Source organism: Arvicanthis niloticus, chromosome 7 (assembly GCF_011762505.2).
Source record: "Arvicanthis niloticus isolate mArvNil1 chromosome 7, mArvNil1.pat.X, whole genome shotgun sequence".
NCBI classification, from domain to species: domain Eukaryota; kingdom Metazoa; phylum Chordata; class Mammalia; order Rodentia; family Muridae; genus Arvicanthis; species Arvicanthis niloticus.
In genome coordinates, this window is record NC_047664.1 from 36,875,165 (window position 1) to 36,896,766 (window position 21,602).

Sequence of the window (21,602 nt, forward strand, 5' to 3'; positions counted from 1 at the left end):
CAGGAGACCTGGGTATAAGACTCCTTAATATTTGGGTATAAGACTCCTTAATATTCCCTCCAGCACCACCTTTGGCCTTTCCCTGCTTCTCTGCCTCTCCTGTTCTCAGGCACCGTGATCCTGGAACATTTCCAGTTGTCTGAAAGCCGTGTGAATTCTCCTGGTCTTACAAGCTTTGCTTGTGCCTAGAACATAGTCTTTTTTTTTTTTTTTTAAGATTTATTTATTTGTTTTATTTATATGAGTACACTGCAGCTGTCTTCAGACACACCAGAAGAAGGCACCAGATCCCATTACAGATGGTTGTGAGCCACCATGTGGTTGCTGGGAATTGAACTCAGGACCTCTGGAAAAGCAATCAGTGCTCTTAACCGCTGAGCCATCTCTCCAGCCCCTAGAGTATAGTCTATGTCTCTTTTCTTTTTTCGCCTAGCAGGAGTACTGTTGGTAGTTAGTCACTGTAGCATTTAACACCCGAACAGTCTTGAGCCTAAAATGAAATCTAAGACTCCAGGCTTGTGACAGACACCCCCAGCTCTGCCATGTCTGTAAATGGAGCACCTTTCCTCTGCTGCCAGCATCCACGAGCTGGCCTTGCTTCTGCTCCACATCATTTTCTCAAAGGGCTGTGTGTGGTCAAAGCAGATCAGATCTAGAAAGAGAGCATTCTTCAAATCAAAGAGGATCGTTTGTTGGGTGTTGTGGTGGCTGCTGTCTACTTGACAGAATCTAGGATTACCTACTGGAGAAGGGCTCTGAAAACTTCTGTGAGATATTATCTGAATTGTGTTAATTGCTGTGGGAAATAATTACTTTAATTATGGTGGGCAGCATCATTTGCCAGGCTTGTAAATCCTGTTTAAGTAGCATGCACGCATTTGTTTATTGCTTTCTGCTCTGACGTGGCTGTGATCAGATGGTGCTATACCTGATTGGCTGGACTATACCTTTAACTCTGAGCCCAAACAAGCCTTAAATTGTTTTCATTGGTTGTTTTATCACAACAACACAGAAGACACTAACATGGAAGCTGGTACTGGAGGTGGGACTGTTGCTGTGGCAAGTCTGACCATGCGGCTTTCAGGCCTTTGGGACTGTTTTGTAGGAGGAATGTGGAAGACCTTGGATCTTTGGTTTGGAAAAGCCACAGAGTACCACAAACAGAGGCTGATGGGAAATTCTGGTGGAGCAGAAGATATGAGCACAGAGAGAAATGTGGATGGAGCTTTCAAAGAACAAAGATTCCATCTGGGTTGGGCTAAGAGCCACAAACGTATTTTGTTTTGTTGTTGTTGTTTTGGTTTTGTTTTGTTTTGTTTTTTGTTTTGCCAAGAATCTGGTTTTTATTCTGTTCATCTCTTAGGAACCTGAGTGGAGGAATTCAACATGATTGGCTAATTTGTCAGAAGAAATTTCTGGACAGGAGAGCATTCATGCGGGTGCTTGTAAAAGACTGGAATCTCGAGAATCCTCCAGTGCTCCACTGGGGATTCTGCAATAGGGAAGGTGTCTTGGGGACAGAACTCCATCTCATGGGTCTAAATTTATTTAAATAAAGACAGCCTAAGCTGACGAGGTTCCCTGCTCCTCAGAAGCAAGTGCCTAGGAAGGTGTTTCCCCAGCATCAGCACCCAAGCTGATACAGCTGTGGTCCACGATGGCCAGGCATTGGAGTTGGTGGTAGAGCGTGTCAGGAGCATCCATGACATTGATGCAATGATAGCAAGGTGGGTGCAAGACTGAGGGGTTCATGGAGAGCAGCAGAGGCCAGGCACTGTGTGTCAGGGTTGGTGACCATACCAGAAGACCCTGAGGATCATGGGATCTGGCAAGGAAAACTGCTGGCATAGGCTGGAATCCCTACCCAGCAACAGACTCTGAATGCTGTGGGCAGCAGAGCTGGTGGAGCTTATAAGCCTTTGGGGGCTTGGTTGATGTGAGCTAAGATACATTTTCTCCCTGAAGCAGGCAAAGAGCAAGAGCGTCTTTCTTGTGTGTCTTTTACATAGGCTGCTACCAGAAGGTGTGGCCCAGATTAAAGGTGGATCTTCCCACCTCAGAAGATCCAGATTAACCATGGTCTTTTTACTTCAAAATATTTAATTAAGAAAAATCTCTCCTGCACCTAGCCTCTTGGGGTTTGGTTAATTCCAGATGTACTCAAGTTGACAGACAGCCAAGAACAGCCACTCTGGCAGGAAATTACCAAGTGAATTCATCCCCCATGGCAGTATTAGATGCTTGTCAACAGCTCTTCCCTTTACAACGCCCTCTGTGGAAAGATCTGGGGTTTTTATGGGGTTCTGGATTTCCTTCAAGTGCCTAAGGGAACGAGTGAGGCAAATACACTCATGATGGTCGTATCTCAGTCAGACATGGGGTCCAGTGGAAATAATATGTCTCCTAATAATATGGGGTCCTGATAACGTTAGCTCCATGATCTTGTCGCCAGTGAAGGGGTTGTCCCTTTGTCATGAGGTAGCATCATGTTAGCCTTGTCATTGCCTTGAGAGACGATGATAGGTGTGTCCTTGCTCTCTGGCTGTCTTGGTGGAACAGAAGGACAGTCTCAAGAACAATACCATTCCCAGATTACCTCAATGAAGAAGCTACCCGGGTCCTCCCTTTGAGTTCTGGGCCTCCAATCTCTGCTCTAGTAGAAACATCTTTCTCTTGGCTTCCAAGATTTAGTGGCGAGAGCCTGACATGAAGCTGCAGACCCCATTTGACTCTTGGGCTCTTCTCCACTTCCTAGTGTCCTCAAGGACTTAGACCATAGCAGGCATGGCAAAGTATAGCCTCCTACCCCTCCCCATAGTAGACATGGCCCATTGCAATAAGACGTTCTCTCCCAATGGGGATCGCAGGGGGTCTCTCCCACTGGGGATCCCTGGCCACCTCTCCAGGAATGAGATGAGGATTTACCTAGAGAGTTTCTCTGGTCTGGAACTATTTCATTTGGGATCCTGACCTCATACCTTCTCTTGAATCCCACAGAAACCAGGGTGAAATGGCCCACACCTGCCGTGGAACCATCAACCTGGCCTCCGCACACTTTGAAACAGAGGACTCTTGTGGAATCTTGTTATGCAACGGGGCAAGAACCTACCACCTCAAGGCCAGCTCAGAAGTGGATCGGCAGCAATGGATCACCGTTCTGGAGTTGGCCAAGGCCAAGGCTATTCGTGTGATGAAAACTCAGTCAGGTAGTGATGGTTCAGCACAAGGAGGCGGGGTATGAGTGCTGTCACAGTAGTCTAGAGGACTGGGGAAACAACAAAAATACTTGGGAACAGTCATGACCAAGAAATCCAAGGTAGTGTGGCCCAATTCAGAAGGACTAACGTTTGTGTGTCCCCTTCCCACTTGGTTGGGTGCACCGTCTACAGTGAAGAAGCTATTCAGCCAAGGTGTTTGTGGCTGGCAGTCCTGGGGATGGGCATGTTTGAAGTGCCAGGCACTATGTGTGCCTTAAAAAAAAATCAGAATGGTTATGCTTCAGATATTGAATGATCCAAACCCAAAAGCAGTGGTGTAGGGTGGGGGTTCTGGAATGGTGTACTGTGCCTCAGACTGGTTGTTTTCCCCAGTGGTTAAATTGTGGCTAGTGAGGAGAGTTTTCCAGAGCTTCTGCCTTGGTCAGGCTGGACACCAACTTTGATGGTCCAAGCAGTCTTCATGATAGTTCCGAAAACCTATGAATAAAACCCATGTTTGACTCCTGATCCTAGCTACCTACCTTGGTCTCTCACTGGAGACCACCAGAGGTGCTGGAGATCTTTTTACATATGCCCAAGTAGGTGCTCATTTAAGATGCAACACTTCACTGCCCTTTCTGTTTAGCTATTTATCCTAAATGTGTCCCCTGTTAGTACATAAAAGCATTGCCTTTGTTTTTACAACATGGTTTTTTATTGCATGGAAGGACCATGGTTCATTTAGCCTGTTGTCTGTGATTAGGCTGTTATCTTAAGACTTATTTTATTGGTATTAGTATTTTGAACAAAGCATCGTGTGTGTGTGTGTGTGTGTGTGTGTGTGTGTAGTGGGTATGTGCATGTGTGTGTGCGCTCATGTGTGTGTGTAATGTGTGTGTGTGTAGTTTGTGTGTGTGTGCATGTGCGCATGTGTTTCTCTCAGCATCCAGAAGAAGGTACCAGATGTTCTGAGACAGGAGCTATGGACAATTGTAAGCCTTTATGTTAGTGATGAGAACTGAAATCAGGTCTTCTGAAAACAGCAAGTGCTCTTAACTTCTGAGCCATTGCTCTAGTCGGAGGCTGTTATTTTTCCGTGATGCACAGTGGTCTAGGGAGCCACCTGCAGGAGTTTTATTTCGAGCATGCATGTGTACCGATTCAGCACAGCAGAGGAGGAGGCTCTTGGGGCCCGGCTCATTCATGAGCCACATTAGATTATCAAAGCAGCTGGAGAGACAGTGGTGGCTGACACCACTTGGCAGTGGCTTGGTCTGAGCCTGGATAGAACCATGTTTATTCACTGCTAGGGGGCACTTTTGTTACCCACGTGCCCAGAAGGCCAAAATGTCTCCAGGAGAAAAGGGAATCAGCCCCTTATAGGGGTGGAAATGACTTCCATAGTCTGCAAGGGAATCTGGGAAGTGTAGTCTTTCAACAGGGAACTACCAGGCAGTGCTGACATTGAGGACCCATGGTCTCTATGATTGCCTGTGGGAAGCAACTGAGGTGAAAGATGGGGTTGGGCTCAGTCCCGCTGTCAGAGAGGGGGAGCCTGAGGCTCACAGAAGCACTGTCAGTGAATGACTCCAAGGGCTTCATTTTCTGCAGTATTTACTAAGTTAGCCTTTTACATTTATTTATTTACTTATTCATTTGTTTATTTGTGGGTGTATGTTTGCACATGCCTGTGTGCGTGTATGTGCGTATGGTGTATATGTAGGTGCATGAACCACTGTGTGCATGTGGAGTTCAGAGGACACCTTGAAGATTCACCTTATGTGTTCCTGGGATAGAAGGTACTCAGCTAATGTGTCATCACCTGCTGAGCCTGTGAAGCCATTCTTATTCAAACCACCACATTCCAGTCCCTGGCCCCCATAGGCTTGTAGCCACATCATAGTGCAAAAGACATTCACTCTAACTCCAAACTGCCTCAGTAGTCTTTAACAATATGAACACTGTTTAAAAGTCCGAAGTCCAGCCGGGCAGTGGTGGCGCACGCCCTTAATCCCAGCACTTGGGAGGCAGAGGCAGGCGGATTTCTGAGTTCAAGGCCAGCCTGGTCTACAGAGTGAGTTCCAGGACAGCCAGGGCTACACAGAGAAACTGTGTCTCGAGAGAAAAAAAAAGTCCGAAGTCCAAAGCCTCTTCTGAGACTCAAGGCAATCTTTTATTTGTAACACTGTGTTTAAAAAAAAATTACATATTTCCACAGAGTATGCATTTATTCCAATAGGGGACATAGTGAGGAGGAACTGAACCAAAACCCAACATGGCAAACTCCAAATCCTCCTGTAGCTCCATGTCTGATGTCAGGGGCTTAGGTGCCTCTAACCTTCTAGCTTTGCTGCCTGCAACTCTCTCTCTGTCTCTGTCTCTCTCTGTCTCTGTCTCTCTCTGTCTCTGTCTCTCTCTGTCTCTCTCTCTGTCTCTCTGTCTCTCTTGCTCTCGCTCTCGCTCTCGCTCTCTGTCTTTCTCTCTCTCTAAGGCTGGTCCCACTGCCTCTGTGCAGCTCTTCTTGGCCAATATCCCAGAGCTCTATCACCTCTAAGGTCTCCAGTGCAACCCAGACTCTACTTCCACAGCTCCTACAACGGCCCCTCCACGCTTTCCTGCAGGGCTCCTCCCACACACAGCTGTCCTCAGTGACTTTCCTTAACCACAACCTGTATCCTTAACTCCTGTATCCTTCCTGACTCTGGAATCTAGAGCTAAGAATCAAATGGCCAATGCTGCAAAGACGGCTGCATGCTTGGGATGGAGCCTGTCCCTCTCCTTTAGTTAGACTAGAAGAAGCTTTTATTTGTTGCTGCTTTGGTCATCGTGTCTTTTTAAGAACCAGATAATTCCTGAGGTCTTTTCTTTTTACAAGTGGAAGCTTGTTTGGTGGGGTCTTGCCCTGAGGTCCCCCTCCCTTCATTCCATTTCAGATCAGGCCTCGCCTTAATCTCCTCTCCTCTTTTAGCACAAGCTTTGGCTCCAACATTAAGTTCCCTACTTCTCCTTTTCTCCTCAAACTGTACTTTTGCATTTGTTTTTGCCCTGCTTGCCTGCTTTTGTCTTAGATCTGCTTAAGAGTTGTCACTAATAGTCATGCAACAGAATCAGTATTAGGCTGTCTTGTTATCACTAATAGTCGTGCAACAGAATCAGTGTTAGGCTGTCTTGCAATTTCCACTGTCAACATAATTAGTCCCAAACTCTCCAATGTAGCCTCAGGAAGATTCTTAAGACAAGGCAAAAGCAGCTCTTTGCCAAAATATCACAAGGATGGACTTTAGCCCTGTTGCTAATATTATTCCCCTCTGAAACCTCTTGAGCTGGGCCTCCATAGTCCACATAGCTCTCAGCACTACTGTTTTCCAAGCCCCGACTAGGATGGCCCATCGCACCCTGCTTATAGTGTTTAACTGCTTTCCTTTTTCAAAGTACCAAGGCATTCCATATTCTTCCAATAATAGCATGGCCGCTCCTTGTACCAACTTCTGTCTTAGTTACTGGTATATCATTGTGATAAGACACCATGACTAATGCAACCTATAGAAGAAACAGTTTACCAGGAGCTTATGGCTTCAGGGGTTTAGAGTCCATGACCCTCCATGCAGGGAAGTATGACAGCAGGCAGGCATGGCACTGGAGCAGTAGCTAAGACCTTAAATCTGATCAACAGGCATAAGGCAGAGAGAGAGACAGACAGAGACAGACAGAGACAGACAGAGAGACAGACAGAGAGAGAGACAGACAGAGACAGACAGAGACAGACAGAGACAGAGACAGATAGAGACAGACAGAGAGAACTGGGAATGACATGGGCTTTTGAAACCTCAAAGCCAATCCCACAAAAACACACCTCCTCCAACAAGGCCACATCTCCCAGTCCTTCCCAAACAGTTCCACCAACTGGGGACTAAGCATTTAAATACATGAGCCGATAGGGCAATTCTCATTTAAGCCACCACAAGGGGAAACGAGAAAGTACTTTGAGATGGATGGAAATGAGAATACAGTATATAAAAAAAGATATCACGATGTATAGCAAGAGTAATTTTCAGAAATGTATGGCTATAAAAAACACATATTGACAAACCTGCAGCGAAACAGGAGACTCAACCAACAGGAAGAGAAGACTGACATCACTAACACCAGACTCAAAAATAGAGCTCTCTTGTTAGCTTGTAGCCTTCCCAATACAACTGCAGATCAGTTGTAAGCAGCCAGACCCCACCACAGGAAGAAATCAGACCACACCTTCCACTGCTCTGTTTCCTGAAGGCTAATTTTGTGTCAGCGTCTTTTCCAAACCAACTTTTGACTCTTGTCTTATTTCTAACAATCATTACTACTAACCTTGAGGGAATAAACAGAAATATCTACAGTTGGATGACCGGAAATGGGAAAATGTCTAAACGTGCATGCGTCACCATGACTAACTACAGAAATCTTAACATTTATAAAAGAGTGTGGGAATCAGAGATTAACAGTAAAGAAAACTCAAGACCGGATGGCATCACTGGTCCTAAGAAGAATGTATACCAATCCTATCAAGGGAAAAAAAAAAAAAACTTCAATAGAAAGAAATACTTCTTATTTTGTGCAACCAGCCATGATACCAAAGCCACCAAACACATGACAAGAAAACTTGCCCATCATCCATCATGAACACAGATGTAAACAAAATCTAACAGTGTATGCTAAAGGGTTGTGCTCCATGATCAAAGAGGATTTAGTTCACAAGTCCAAGGAGGTTCAAAATGAGAAAAACAATGTAATTAATGTACCAATTTGATCGAAGGAAGGCATACAATCATCTCAAGTAATGCAAGGAAAAGATTTGACAAATATTCAACACTCTTTCGCAATACAATCAGTAAGGGATGGAGAGGTAGCTCAGCAGTTAAGAGCACTGGCTGCTCTTCCAGAGGACCTGGGTTCGGTTCCCAGCAACCACTTGGTGGCTCACAGCTCCTGTTCCATGGAATCTAATGCATTTCTCTGACCTCTGTGGGCTGCAGGCATGCACATGGTACACATACATGCATACAGGGCAAGGAAAGTTTGTGCATTTAATATTCACGGTGAGCTTGATCCTGGCTGTGAGTATAGCAGTGCATCAGTGCCCAGTGAAAATCTGTTGTTGGGCCTGTGTCCCATGGCATCCTCTGTGGATCTGCTAACCTCCTCAGGGGAAGTACTGAGTGTTGTGGTTTCTCTCTGCCTGTTTACCCCTGGGACAGGTGATTATGAGTTCTGGGCCAGCTTGAACTACAATAGTGAGATATAACCTCTAAAACTAAAGAAGAAAAACCACAAGTCAGAAGAGCCAGGATGTGCAGATGAGGGCAGAGGAGAGTGCACACATGCCCAGTCTCTATGGTGAGAACCAGGACTGGGAGGAACAAAGCTGGTTTCTGCTCAGCCTGAGAAACAAAACAGAGTACACAAGATATGTAAATTCCGGCACATAGAGGGGTTGCAGCTGAAAACTGGGCCATGCCGCAGACACTACTGTGCCTTCCAGGGCTTGGTACGGTTATTCTGAGCTAACTTTCCATTTCTTCAGCTTCTCATTTTCCAGATTTGTGAGATGCTGTACAGTAGCACAGGCAGAGCACAAGGGCCAGGCCTTGTCTGATACTGGGTAAATGCCTTGATCTCTCAGGGCCTCAGTCTCATCTAAGAAGCCATTGGTCAGGGTGTCCCCGAAGCCCCCACCCAGCCGTAAGGCTCTTGTTTTCAACTGCTTGGTTCCTGGAAGGGTTGCATGACAGTATATGGGACAGGCACACTGCGGGTACCACCATCTTCATTCCTGGGAGTCGTAACTCTGCTCTGCTGGATGGTGGTTCTCATGGCCCATGGGCCTGTGAAAGTGGGGTGTGAAGGAAATACTTTTCCTGGTGTGGAGTTCGTCTTCAGTTGTACATAAATATCATACCACAGTTGTGAAACCTCAAGAAACCAGAAACTCGCAGTGCTAGAAAATGCAAAACTGAATCGATCTTCTGCCACCTGAGGCAGGATGGGGGCGGGAACTGAATTTTCTGTTAGTGTGTTTGTGAATGCATAAAGGAAATTGGTGTTAGCCAGTCATAGTGCAGACTTTTGCAAGCGGGTGTGAGAGGTCCAGACTCTGGGTGCTATTTGCACTAACTTTCCCTCTTGATAGCCCTGTGGCATGTGTTAGAAACTCCATCTCTGAAAATGAGGAAAACACACTCGTGTGAAGTCGCTGAAAGGTAAAATGTCCCATTACCCTTCAAATAACCTTCGTTGCTGTCCTTCTGTGTCCCAGGGCTGCGCCTGATGTGGGGAACTCTCTGGCCAGGGTGAGGTGCGCAGCCTGGACTCCAGTGAACCCTGTAAAGGGGGAAGAGAATGGAGCTTTGGGTGGAGTGGGAGGTCAGGGGAGCAGGGACCCTGTTGTATGACACTGCTTCAGGGAAGACATGATCAAACATCTCACTTCAGACAGGGAACCCATGACAGACCAAAGTATAGGTACTGCTAAAGTCTGTCTGGACGAACCAATGAGTTTTACTGGGGTTACTTACTGGAGCAGAAATGACTCAAAGACAGCTGCGTCACCAAAGCCCACCCCAGCATGGGTACCGGTTCACAAAAGCTGGAGCCCTGGAACATACTGCCCAGGCTACAGGCATCTCAACAAGTTGGAGGGTGTCCTTTCCAAGTGGCTCAGCTGGTCTGTGCATCTTCCAGACAGCTTGTCTGGTCTGAGGCTCTAGCAGGCAGCCCAGTTGGTCTGAGAGCACCTCCTGCTGTCCTTACTGCTTAGACAGACTTGAAAAGGGAGGGGCCTAGTGTATCTGCTCAGTTTCAGGGACATCCTAAAGCCTTTGGGTTAACTTCCTGAGTTAATGGAGCTTCCCTGCAGGATGGGAGGTTTTATCTGGGAGGAAATCACAACCTAACTGTCCCAGCCTGAGCTGCTACTCCAGTCCTCCAGTCAGGGTCTAGCAAGAGAGAGAGTAGGGGAAGAAGGGGAAGAGACGCGAAGAATGGAGACAAACCAGAGTATATGACCAAGTCTCGTTTCTCATTTATTGTCTCCTCTCTTGCAAGGAAATTCTGGGTATTTATAAGCACAAGCAGGGGAACACAGCTGAAGACACTTTACCACGTGCACAATGCAGCTGGGGGCACTAAACAACAAAACAAGATATGTGAGATAAACAAGATGTTTATCAGAGTGTGCTCAGCTGTTGTAGGCTGTTGAAAAACAAGTCTCTTGTCAGGGTATGTGGCTCGAGATGGCTGCAAAGATGATAGCCACTTTCTGCTAGGAGTCGGCTCCCAACACCTAACATACTCCTGATCCAGAAGGACCATTGGGAAAAAGCTGGCTGTGGCCTGAGCAGAGGTTCAGGCAGTGTCTCTTCCCTGAGGAAGTGTTGAGGGGAGGGGGTTGGCTGGACCCTCCAGTTGAGTGAGAATGGATGAGACAGGGTGAGAGGCCTTCCACAAGCAGAAGGGTTTTATATCAGACTACAGACAGGACAGCCTGCTTGAAATTAAGGCAACAGTTCTTTTGAAACCTTGTATATGCCAGGAAGTGGTGGTGCACACCTTTAATCCCAGCACTTGGGAGGCAGAGGCAGGCGGATTTCTGAGTTCAAGGCCAGCCTGGTCTACAGAGTGAGTTCCAGGACAGCCAGGGCTACACAGAGAAACCCTGTCTCAGAAAAAAAAGAAAAAGAAAAAGAAAAAGGAAAATAAACCTCGTATATTCTACCTAAGGGAATTCCATACTATTACTGTAAATTTAGGACCTTTTAATCATGTGTGGTTGTAATCTTCCTCATTTGTGAAGTCATGGTATGCATTCCACTCGATTTTGTTGGAAAAATAAGAGTTTGGCAGTTCGGTTGTGGTCCATGTTTACCAAAGCACCCGATGTGTTGGAGTTTGGACTCTGGGTTCTGGAATCTTGCAGGTGTGCTGTTGCTGCTGACAGAACTCGTCACTTGCCTTCGTGGCATACTGCCCGACAGAATGGCTTGAGGGAGAAGACTTATTCTGGCTCATGGTTTCAGAGGGATTTCTGTTGAACATGGCAGGGAAGGCATCCAGTGAGCTGCCTCAGTCCACCGTGACACACAGCAGCAGATCTTCACTTGTGGTTATCCGGGAAACAGAGCTAGGATAGAACCAGGAGCAGGTGGAACCTTCCAAGGCTCTTCCTTGGTGACCTATGTCTGCTAGCCAGGTCTTGCCTCCTAAAAGCTCCACAGCAGAGCATTCAATACATGAGACTCTGGGGAAGATTCCGGCTCATATAGGAGCAGTGACAGACACTGTACAGGACTGTGCGGGGAATGGTCACTCTGAGTTTATTCTAGTCTCTCTGGAGAGCAACCTTCTCCTTCCCTCAGTTCTCAGTTCTGGGTTTCGAGAAAAGAGACCCAGGGAGCTGGACCCACACACGCTTCCTTCCTCCGCCTGATGAACTCTCTGGCTCTGCCTCCAGCTTCTCTCCGGGGAGTCAGGCATTGCTAGTCCTTAGACTGCTCATTCTTTTCAAACCAAAGGAAAAGAAGGCAAGTGTCTGTTCTCTCAGCGTCTGCTGTGAAGCTGCTGTCTTCTCCTGGATGTACCCAAGGGATTTGGAGGTTACGTTATGCTGTATTTGAGCACACACACTCTAGTAACCCTCTCTAAGCCTGCCTACCTTCCTGGTGAGGCCTGCTGAGCTTGCTCACCTGGAAGAAACCCAGCTCCTGCCATTGTCCTGCTTCTTGGCATGAGCTTGGTCCATCTGGTGGAAATTTCTTTGTTCTGCCTCTCATTGACCCCAATTCAATTGACCATACTTCTCTCCCTCTGTCCTCCTGCAAGGGCCTGGCTTCATGGCTACTGTGCCTATCTTTCTTTTTTTTATTATTATTTTTTTAATTTTTAGGTGGGATTTCACTGTATAGTTAAGGCTGGCCCAAAACCTACTATGTATGTCACAGGCTAGCTTTGAACTCACGGTTCTTTTTGCTCCCACCTCTTGAGTGCTAGGAGTCCAGGTGTCTGTCAACCCACTAGGCTTGGGGCAACAACCATGGTTTGTTATTGTTTTGTTTTGCTTTTGGTTTGAAGTTCAGTTCTCTTTGCCTTTTAAAAAAAAATCAGATGATAAATACTGCCTCTAAGGAAGAGAGGCATCCAGCAGTTCTCCTCATACACTGTTCATGGTACAAGCCATCCTGTGTCCTGCTCCCTGTCTGAAGCTGTCTGACCACCCTGCTCTGTGGCAATCCCACAGCTTCACTTTTTCTACCTTCCCCCAAGGACTCTTGGCCATAGGGAGCCCTGTGCCATTCCCCCGAGGGGTTACAGACCCACCTGTAACCTGCTGTCACGCTCATGCAGAGAGGCAGCTGCTGGCTGCCACTCATGGCTTCTCTTCTTGGAGCAGCACCTGTCCTTCTCTGGAACCTACTTTTGAGACTCGGCCATTTGCTGACTTCAGCTTTCTGACTGCACTGCGACACCGGTTCGCTTCATCTACCTTCAGGTTCATGAAGACTTGTATCCTTTGACCCCTCTGCCTTCTTCCCAAGTGCTGGAATTATGGGCGTTTGCCACAGTGCCTGGCTTGCACTTACCACATTTCTTTTGCTTTTACATCGAGTTCTCTTTGCCTTCTTTGTTGGGTGACGAATGCTGCTAGGCCACCTCACCCCCACGGCACATGGCTGTCTAGCAGGATCCACACATTTCTCAGTCCCTTGACTCCTCTGTGTATCCAATCACCAGACAACCTCAGACTGGGATCAGCCAACTTACAACCTATGGAGGTCTATACTGATGCTGGACTAGCATCTATACCTGGGTAGGTAGGTCATGACATAACCTGGAGTGTCTAACCCTCTGACACCGGACATGATGTTGTCATTTACAAATGCATCAGGCTGAATTCATAGCTATTATGAGATGTACGTGGTCCTTGGGCCACAGGTTACACCTGCCTGGGTCTAAACATTCTCACTTCATCCTTCCACCCCACTCGGCAATGCCAGACCCATGGGGTCAGGGAGCAGAGAGCATGCAGAGCTATGGGCAGCTAGCAGATGGTAGAGGAGGCTCAGATGATGTCCCAGAGGACCTCCCCCCCCCCGCCCCCCAAGCCGGTCACGGGAGACCAGAGCTCATCTGGGTCTTGGCAAGGTGGTCTTTTCCTAGTTTCATATTTTCAAGCTCTCTCTTATGCCTGTCTTGAAAACAGCATGTGTCAAACAGTGAAGCGATTCCTGGTCCCCTGATGAGGAGTGGGCAACCTCAGGACTTGCTCACTAAGCAGCATTCTCTGATGTGGAAAGCTTTATGTCGTGCCCACAGCCGCCATCTGGTGGCTGGCTGGACCTTGGGAGGGCGTGCTGGACCTGGCACAGCCGTGCTCACTCGCCTGCCTTTTTAAGGTCAGTCCCATAGGGTCATCAGGATGCAGAATAGCCCAGGTAAGATAAGGAATGCCCTGCACGTAGCCCCTGCCCTTTGAGAAGGGCTGGCAGGGCCAGCGAAGGGTCAGCAACGCACACTGCCTGCATTTCATGAGGCTCTTCCTTCCGTATTGTAGCCTCTCCATGCCTCTTCTAGGTTTACGCCCTACTCATCAGCCCTCGGGTCTGCCAGGGTCCTTGAGCACAGCTGTCCTCAAACCCAATGCCTTATCCCTTTGTCAACACACCCTGGCATCTTCAGCCGTGCCCCAGCTTGAATCACCTGGCATGACCCCACCTGTGGGCTCTGCGGCTCCAATTCAGTTACTTCAAGATGAGCAATGGCACGTGGCAGTCGCCTTATTGAACCCCTTGATTCTGTTCAACTTCTTTCTTTGTCTTTTGTTTTGGTTTGTCTTCATGTGTGTAGTCCTGGCTGCCTAGAACCCACTGTGTAGACCAGGCTGGCCTTGAGTGCAGAGATTCACCTGCCTCTGTCTCCTGAGTGCTGGGATTAAAGTAGTGTGCCACTGCACCTGGCCTTGAAGAAGCCTCCTCTTTTGTCCTTGCTGGCCTGTCCCTGGCTGCTCCCTCAGCCCCTGCTGGGGGGAGGTTCCTGTTTGCTGCTCCTAACCAAGGGGCAGCCTTGGGTAACCATAGGCCTGGAGTCACGTCCCAGCTATGGCTTGTATTAACTGGGTCACTGTTCCTGTTTCCTCGCCCATAAAGCTGAAGGTTGTCTAAAATGAATAAATGAAACTGTGTCACACAGAGCACCCGTGACTCTGTGCTTTCTTTGAAAATTAAGCAATCACAAGGCCAGAATTTGAGGTAGCACCAAACAGGTGGTAATGTGGGGAGTTTTTCCTTCCAGAATCTTGTGGACTGTAGAGATAAGTGACAGCTGCAGGGGAGACTGTCCAGGTCAGGCCCAGGGGGCAGGAAGTGTGCAGGATGTGACAGTGTAGGCAGCAGGGGCTCAAAACTATAGAAATCCTGCCCAGTGGTAGGAAGTACTGTGCTCCTCAAAGGTGAGCAAACTCCCATTGTATTTCTTTCTCTCTCTCTCTCCCTCTATCCCTTTCCATCCCTTCTTCTCTCCCTCTTTCCATCCCTCCCTCTCTTCCTCTATTCTTCCTCCCTCTCTCCCTCCCTTCCCCTTCCATTTGGCAGTAAGTAATAGGCCGTGTATGAACCGTGTATAAAGCTCTGGAGTTGGCTCAAAAGACTGAAAAGGGATTTTTTTTTTGAACTAGTAAATGCCAGTCAAGAGGGAGGGAGGGAGGGAGGGAGGGAGAAGAGAGAGAGAGAGAGAGAGAGAGAGAGAGAGAGAGAGAGAGAGAGAGAGAGAGAGGAGAGACAGAGACAGAGACAGAGAACGAACGAACATATACATGTTTGGTAAAACGACCAAAATGACCCCAATAAGTCTTTATGGAGCCACATATGGTGGTGCATGCCTATAATCCCAGCACTCATGAGGCTGAGGCAGGAGGATGGACAGCCAGGGCTACACGGTGAAATCTGTCTCAGAAAAATATTAAATTGCTTATGAACTCCTAGGCTCATGACCAGCTATCTCATGCCTAGGTGACTTCACCAGTAAATTCTATAAAACATTTGTAAAATAAACAACACCACATGCACGCATTGTCTTCTGAAAAACAGGGAAAGAGAGATTTCCAGGCCATTATATAAAGACGATGCTGCCTTGATACAAAGCCAGACAAATGGTATACAGGAGACCCACAGCTCAATGTCTGTCATGAACATAGTTCTTAAAAATCTTCAAAATATTAACAATCAGAGTCCAGAAAAAAATATAAATAGGACAATTGGAAGATGGGTCTAAGTGAGCACTGTAGCAACACTCTACGTGTCAAAAATGACACAACCCTGTCAGCTCATTGGACAGAATTTAATACCATGTCTGATGTAAGCTCAGTAAACTAGGATTCACCTCTGTTGCATTAAGGGGGACTTCAGAAAGCCAATCCCACACTGCGGATGCTGAGTGCTTCTTGGAGATGAGCAGAGAAAACCCAAAGCTGTCCATTCTTGCCCACACACTCACCTCTTACTGACAATCATAGCCAGCAAAGCAAGCAAGGGAAGGGTAGCAAAGGCACCTGACCAACAGGAGAAATAGATCACCCTATTTGCAACTTACACAATAGAGCTGTAGAAAAAGTCCTTAAGTGTTAGCAACATGTCATCCTGTGTTATTTCCTTGCTTGTTTGATTTTTAAGTTAAGTTGGTCATGGGGCACATACCACACTTGGGGAAGTAAAGGCAGGAAGATAGAGAAGTAGAGACCAGATTGGCCTCCTTTATTGAGTTACGGACCAGCATGGGACCAAGAGCAAACCCTGGTTTAACAAGCTCCTCTGAGTAGGGTGGCTGGATTGATAAGTCACTTACACTGCCCTATTCAGCAAATTGTATTTCTTGTGTGTTGTGTATGTAGAATTTAAACACGAGCTTTCACCAGACATGGTATTGAATTCTTCAAATGAGTTGACAGGGCCATGTCATTTTTTACATGTAGAGTGTTAGCACAGTGGTCACTTTCTATAGGCCTGCACGTAATCCTGTCCTGGGCAGTGTGATACTTGGTCATCTTGGGGTCTCTGCCCTGGACCTCCTGGTCTGCAGGCAAACCACTTGGTGAGCAAATAAGACTATCCCTTACATTAACACAAGGGGGCACTAGAGGATGGTTCCTGCAGGTGCCTTCCTTCTAAGTGGATGGCCAACATAGCATAATTCGCAGTGCATTGGAATCAGTTTTAGTTTATCTTCAGATCAGCCTCACAGGGTGAGGGGTTGTCTGGAAAGCTATAAGATTGAGCACAGGGCCAGCCACCTTTTTATCTGGGGCGTTACTTCCAGGGGGCTGGTCAAGTTCTAGGGTTTCCTTCCTCCTGCCTTTCACCCTGTTAGCATCCCTGTCACTGCTCTGATGTCACGGCCTATTCTGATGTCACAGTCTAGTGTCAGAATCTTCTCACCAGCCTAGATTCTGCCCCTAGAAAAAGCAGGCAGGCAGGCAGCTGGGCAGGGCTGGGGCAGGGGTGGCTGGTGGCCCTGGGGGCCTACCCTAAAGAACATCTGCCAGCCTACCAGCCCATCACCCCAAGATGAACATCATCTAAAAGGTAAGACTTGGAAAACTTTCTTCCTGTTGGTGATGGTGCCAAGGTGGAAAAAAAGAATTCATGGGGAGTGTGATGTCGGCATGGCTCTGTAAACACCACTCTGGAACTTTCTGTGTCCTAAGTGGCTAGCACACGCAACACTTCGCCCTTTGTACATGGAGAAATGGCTTTCTGAAATGTGATGTCTCCCTCCATCCATTTATTTTCATTCTGCTTTTATGTGTGTGGGTGTTTTGACTGCATGTATGTCTGTGTACCATGTGCATGCAGTGTCTGCAGTGGCCAGAAGGGGGCACCAGATCCCGGGGAATGGAGTCACAGGTGGTTATAAACCTGCATGTGCAGGTGGGTGCTGGAACTAGAAGTTGAGATCTTCCCGAACAGGCAGCCAGTGCCCTTAACTGATACACCAGACCTCCAGCCCCGTCGGTTCCTTTTGAGACAAGGACAGGCTGTGCAGCACATGCTGGCCTGGGACTTGCTGTGTGTAATAACTCAGGCTGGCTTCAGATTCGGAATCCTATCTCAGCTTCCTGAGTGCTGGGAGTGGAGTCGTGTGTGCCAAGACAGGGATGGATCTGTAGCTGGAGAACTGAAGGTTTCTGGGTTGTGATTAAATCAAGCACAGGACTGGCTGGGGACAGATATAATTCTGGAATTCTCCTAGCAGGGAAGACCTTGAGCAGCATCTTGTAGGAAGTTGTCACTGACCTGAAAGCTACAGGTGTGAGGAGACTGTAAAACCTCCGGGATGGGATTTTAAAAGCCTCTTCTTTAATTGTTGTGAAAAATTAAGACATAACTGATCAGAAGAGTCTGAGGAAACTATGTGTACTTATCACACAGACGCTACCTGTCCGGAAGTCAGGTAGTCCAGCCAGTCTTGTCTGGAAGCCTTTACTGGCTCAGGCACACATCGGTCACTCCGTCCCCTGATCCCTGGGGATTGTACCTAATGCCTTATGCATACTAGGCAAGCCCCTCCCCCTTTACATTTTGAGGCAAGATTTTGCATTGTTGCCCAGGTTGGCTTTGAACTTGCTGTCCTTCGGCTTCACCCCTAAAATATCTAGGATTGCAGGCCTATGCCACTAGGCCCAGCTCATCCATGTAAGTTTAAAGAAGAAGGGTTTGGTTTTTTTTTAATCAAAACATAACACCCATATCTATAGAATCTATACTGGAAGGAGGTTTGCTTGAAGGAGCAAGTTTCTTCCTGAGTCCTGCAGTGTGTACGAGAGGTACAAGCAGGGATTCAGAGGGCTGAGAAAGGACCCAGTGTTGGCTTCCAGCAGAGAAGATGGCTTTTGAGCAGTCCCGGGCATCATAAAGGAAGTTAAGAAATCTTGCCGGGAAGATTTTGGCTCTTCCCAGAGAAGGTGCCTCAGGCGCAGTCTTCTGAGGGCTTAGCCTTGATGGCTGGGGAGAACTTGATGGGGCTGTGGCTGAATACGGGAGCTGCTGACCCAAAGCAACACAGAGTACCTTCCAATATGTAGGGAGGCGAGTGGGTTGGTTTAGATACGACCCTATGACCTGTACAGATTGCTGAGGGGCCATATAAATCAGTGCTGGCTGAGAGGCTCAGGGTGAGCAGCCCTCAAATAGATGCAGCACATCAAAGGTGGGGATGGGCTGTCCTCAGAAACCTAGTTGGCTTTTCCCAGTATGCTTGGGAGGGAGCAGGCATTCTGACCTGGGCCCTCCTCTCAGGGCCTCTGCTGAGCCCAGCAGGATAGAAACAGGCATTGTGGGGAGTTTTAAAGTTGGCAATGTGCGTAGAAGAAGTGGAGTGTAACGGAAGCCATTGCCTAGGAGGGACCTTCTCACCACAATAGTGACGTGAGCATTGTTTTCCTGACCGGCGCCTGCCTTGATTACTAATGACTTCCCTTTAGCAGGCCTTTGTAATTACCAAGCTGGACAGACCCTTGTATTGTTGTCATTAGATACCAGACTGGCATACTTGGCCTTTGCCTGAGGTGAGTGACGCTTGGGCTGCAGCCCTTTCCTGGTGCCTTCTGTGTCCAATTTGTCTATTTCTGCTTAGGCTAGTGGTACACTCTCAAAGGTCAGGGCTGCTATCTACACAGAACAAAGCTGGTACAGTCTCATTGCCTAATGTCGTGAACAGGTGTGGTCTAACTAAAAAGTGTAACATTTGGATCCTGACTTTACTCTTGAGTTTCTATGATACTTTAGGCAAGGCCCTCAGCTCATTAAGCCTCAGTTATCTTTCCCACCCATGGGAAACCAAGAAAAACGTCTACATGGCTTTCAGGGCAAATAGCAGCAAGAAGGACCTTAAGACAGAACAACACAAAACTATCAGGCGAGAGAGGGCCACAAGGGGCAGCTGGGAAACTCAGTCATTGTCCCCACTGTCCTGGGCTCCTCGGCTGACTATAGATCCTCATGAGATGTATGGTGGTCTAACACAGATGTGAGACAGATGAGGCTTCGGAAAGAGGGATGTTTGCATATGTCCATGCGTGCATGTGTGTGTGTGTGTGTGTGTGTGTGTGTGTGTGTGTGTGCGTGCGTGTGTTTCTATACAGGGCACATTCATGTTGGGGAGCAATATCCCAGGCAGCCTGCTTTAAAGACCAGAGCTGTGATGCACAGTGTAGGGAGTGTCCCCGGAGGACAGTATGGACAGTGGTCCTTAACTCCACTTTTATTTCTGGTCTCTCCAGGGTCCCTCTGTGTCTTTGCCCTCCGCAGGCTTCTGCAGACTGGCTTCTTTGTTTTGCCACAGCTTTGCTGTACAGGGTGGCCCAGCTGACCTTGGCTGCACCTGGGCTTTTGACTGTTGTGCCCAGTTTCAGATTTATCCACAACAGGTGGCAGAACCACTCCAAGCAGGTTGCCAGCTTTGATCTGAGCAGATGTGGCCAAAATGGAATGGGATCGTGCCTGAGGGGCACCTGAGTGTGTCATGAAGGAGTGTTAAACCCTGCCCTTTCTTCTGGTCCAGGGAACCGTCCCTGACCACCTCCAGCCTACCCAGTAGCTCTTCACTGCCATCCTCAGGGGTGAGAACATAAGGCAGGCAGCTGCTTCCTGAGCCTGGAGATTCCAAGTGGCTCCTTTCCCAGTTCAGCCAGTCGGGAAACTGTGAGCTCAGATCCAGTTTTAGAAGAAGACAAGCCGAGCTGGCAAATGGGTGCTGTAGCTATAGTGTGGAAAAGCATTCTGGGAAGCAACTGTTCGGCGACACGAGCAGGGTGTTCAGAAGATCCCCAAAGCTACTCCCAGGCTTTCTGTGTACGGCACAGTAGCTGCCCTTTTGCACCCATGACTAAGTCAGCCACATTGACAGGGGCAGGGCATAGAGCTTCAGGCAGGAGCGAGCTGCTCCCCTTCTTTGGAGGGCCATCTTCCACTAAGGGTGCTGGTGGCTTGGTCTCCTCAGCCTGCCTACTTAGGCAGCATCCTTTATTTGGTGTTTGGTGGTCTAAGATGATAGATATTTTTCTAATTTCCTTCCTGATGTGATAAAATACTCTGAAAGGGTTTATTTAGCCAGAATTTCCATGTCCCAGTCCATCACTGAAGAAAATCAGGGCAGGAACTCAAAGTAGAGACCATAGAGCAATGCTGCTTTTTGTCCATTTATAAGCTAGCTTTCTTAACTAGCCCAGGCTCATCTGCCTAGGGATGGTGCTGCCCACAGTGGACGGGGCCCTTCTACATGAATTAAAAGTCAAGACAGTCTTCCACAGACATAACCACAAGGCCAACGTGATCTAGGCAGTCTCAATTGAGGCTTCTTTTCTCAGATGACTCTGGGCTAGATCAAATTGACATTTAAGGTTAGCCAGGACAAACATCTGTCTCAAAAAATGGGTTCTTCCAAAAAATGATAAAGAAGCATCAGTACAGAGCATTTTCCTGTGTTTGGAATTAGCTTTAGAAATCAAGGCCAAGACTTAGGTAGCAAGTGGTGGGCCGGGTCATTTTTTGTGGTAAATGCAACCAAATCTGTTCCATTCATCCATCGTCTTAGTCCCTTCCTGTTGTGATGGAGTATGGGAACTGATTTGCAAAGAGTGAAGGTCTCTCTGGTCCTGTGCTGAAAGTTTTAGGGTCAAGATCAGCCACCTGCACCTGCTTAGGGCATCTTGCTGGCCAGAACTTTCTTTAGAGTCCCAAGGTGGCTCAGAGCAAGACAGATACCCAGACCCCCCCTTCCTTCTCTCTCCTCCCCCTCTTTTGAATCACACGCCACCGCTACTTTTAGTTAATGAACCCGTGATTCATTGCATTTATGATGATTAGCATCCGGCACGCGGTGCTCACCTAAAACTGCTGTTTTCAACTGGTCTAAATCTTTATCGCACTAAAGGCCTATCTGTGAACATCCTGTACTCTGGTACACAAGGTAAATTAACTTCCTGTGGCAGCCAGCTAATGAGAACTGTGTCCACGGCTACAGTCTTTTCTAACTAGAGGTTAGGCTGCCTTAAGAACACATTTTTAAAAACTATTTAGGTAAATCATAGTGTAGAGGAGAGCGATAGCCTTGAAGGCTGTGCTGGATTAGCATGCGGATTGGTTGGCACAATACAGATTCCGGGACTGGGTTGTGTGATTTAACAGTGAGACCACACAGGCACATGTCTGTAAGCATGAGTTCATTCCAGATGTTCAGGGAGACCTTCCTGACTGGAAGTAACAGTAGGAGGAAACAAGGTACTTCTGACCTGGGAGTGTAAGCCATGGGCCCCTCCCCATCTATTGCATGGCTTTCAATGCTGAAAAAAATATTCATAAACATAAAATAAAGATAAATCTA

General features: G+C 47.6%; 1 protein-coding gene across 5 annotated transcripts in view; it reads left to right on the forward strand.

Moving 5' to 3' along the window:
• Positions 1-21,602, forward strand: part of Osbp2 (oxysterol binding protein 2) — a 164,043-nt gene that overhangs the window by 38,596 nt on the left and 103,845 nt on the right. For 2 of the 5 annotated variants that reach the window (XM_034509032.2, XM_076938230.1), the window contains exon 2: positions 2,998-3,206. In XM_034509032.2, coding sequence (XP_034364923.1) covers positions 2,998-3,206 — 209 coding nt within the window. Of the gene's footprint in view, positions 1-2,997; positions 3,207-16,669; positions 16,805-21,602 lie in introns of those variants that run through there. The other 3 variants (XM_076938232.1, XM_076938233.1, XM_076938234.1) reach the window with 2 other exon arrangements.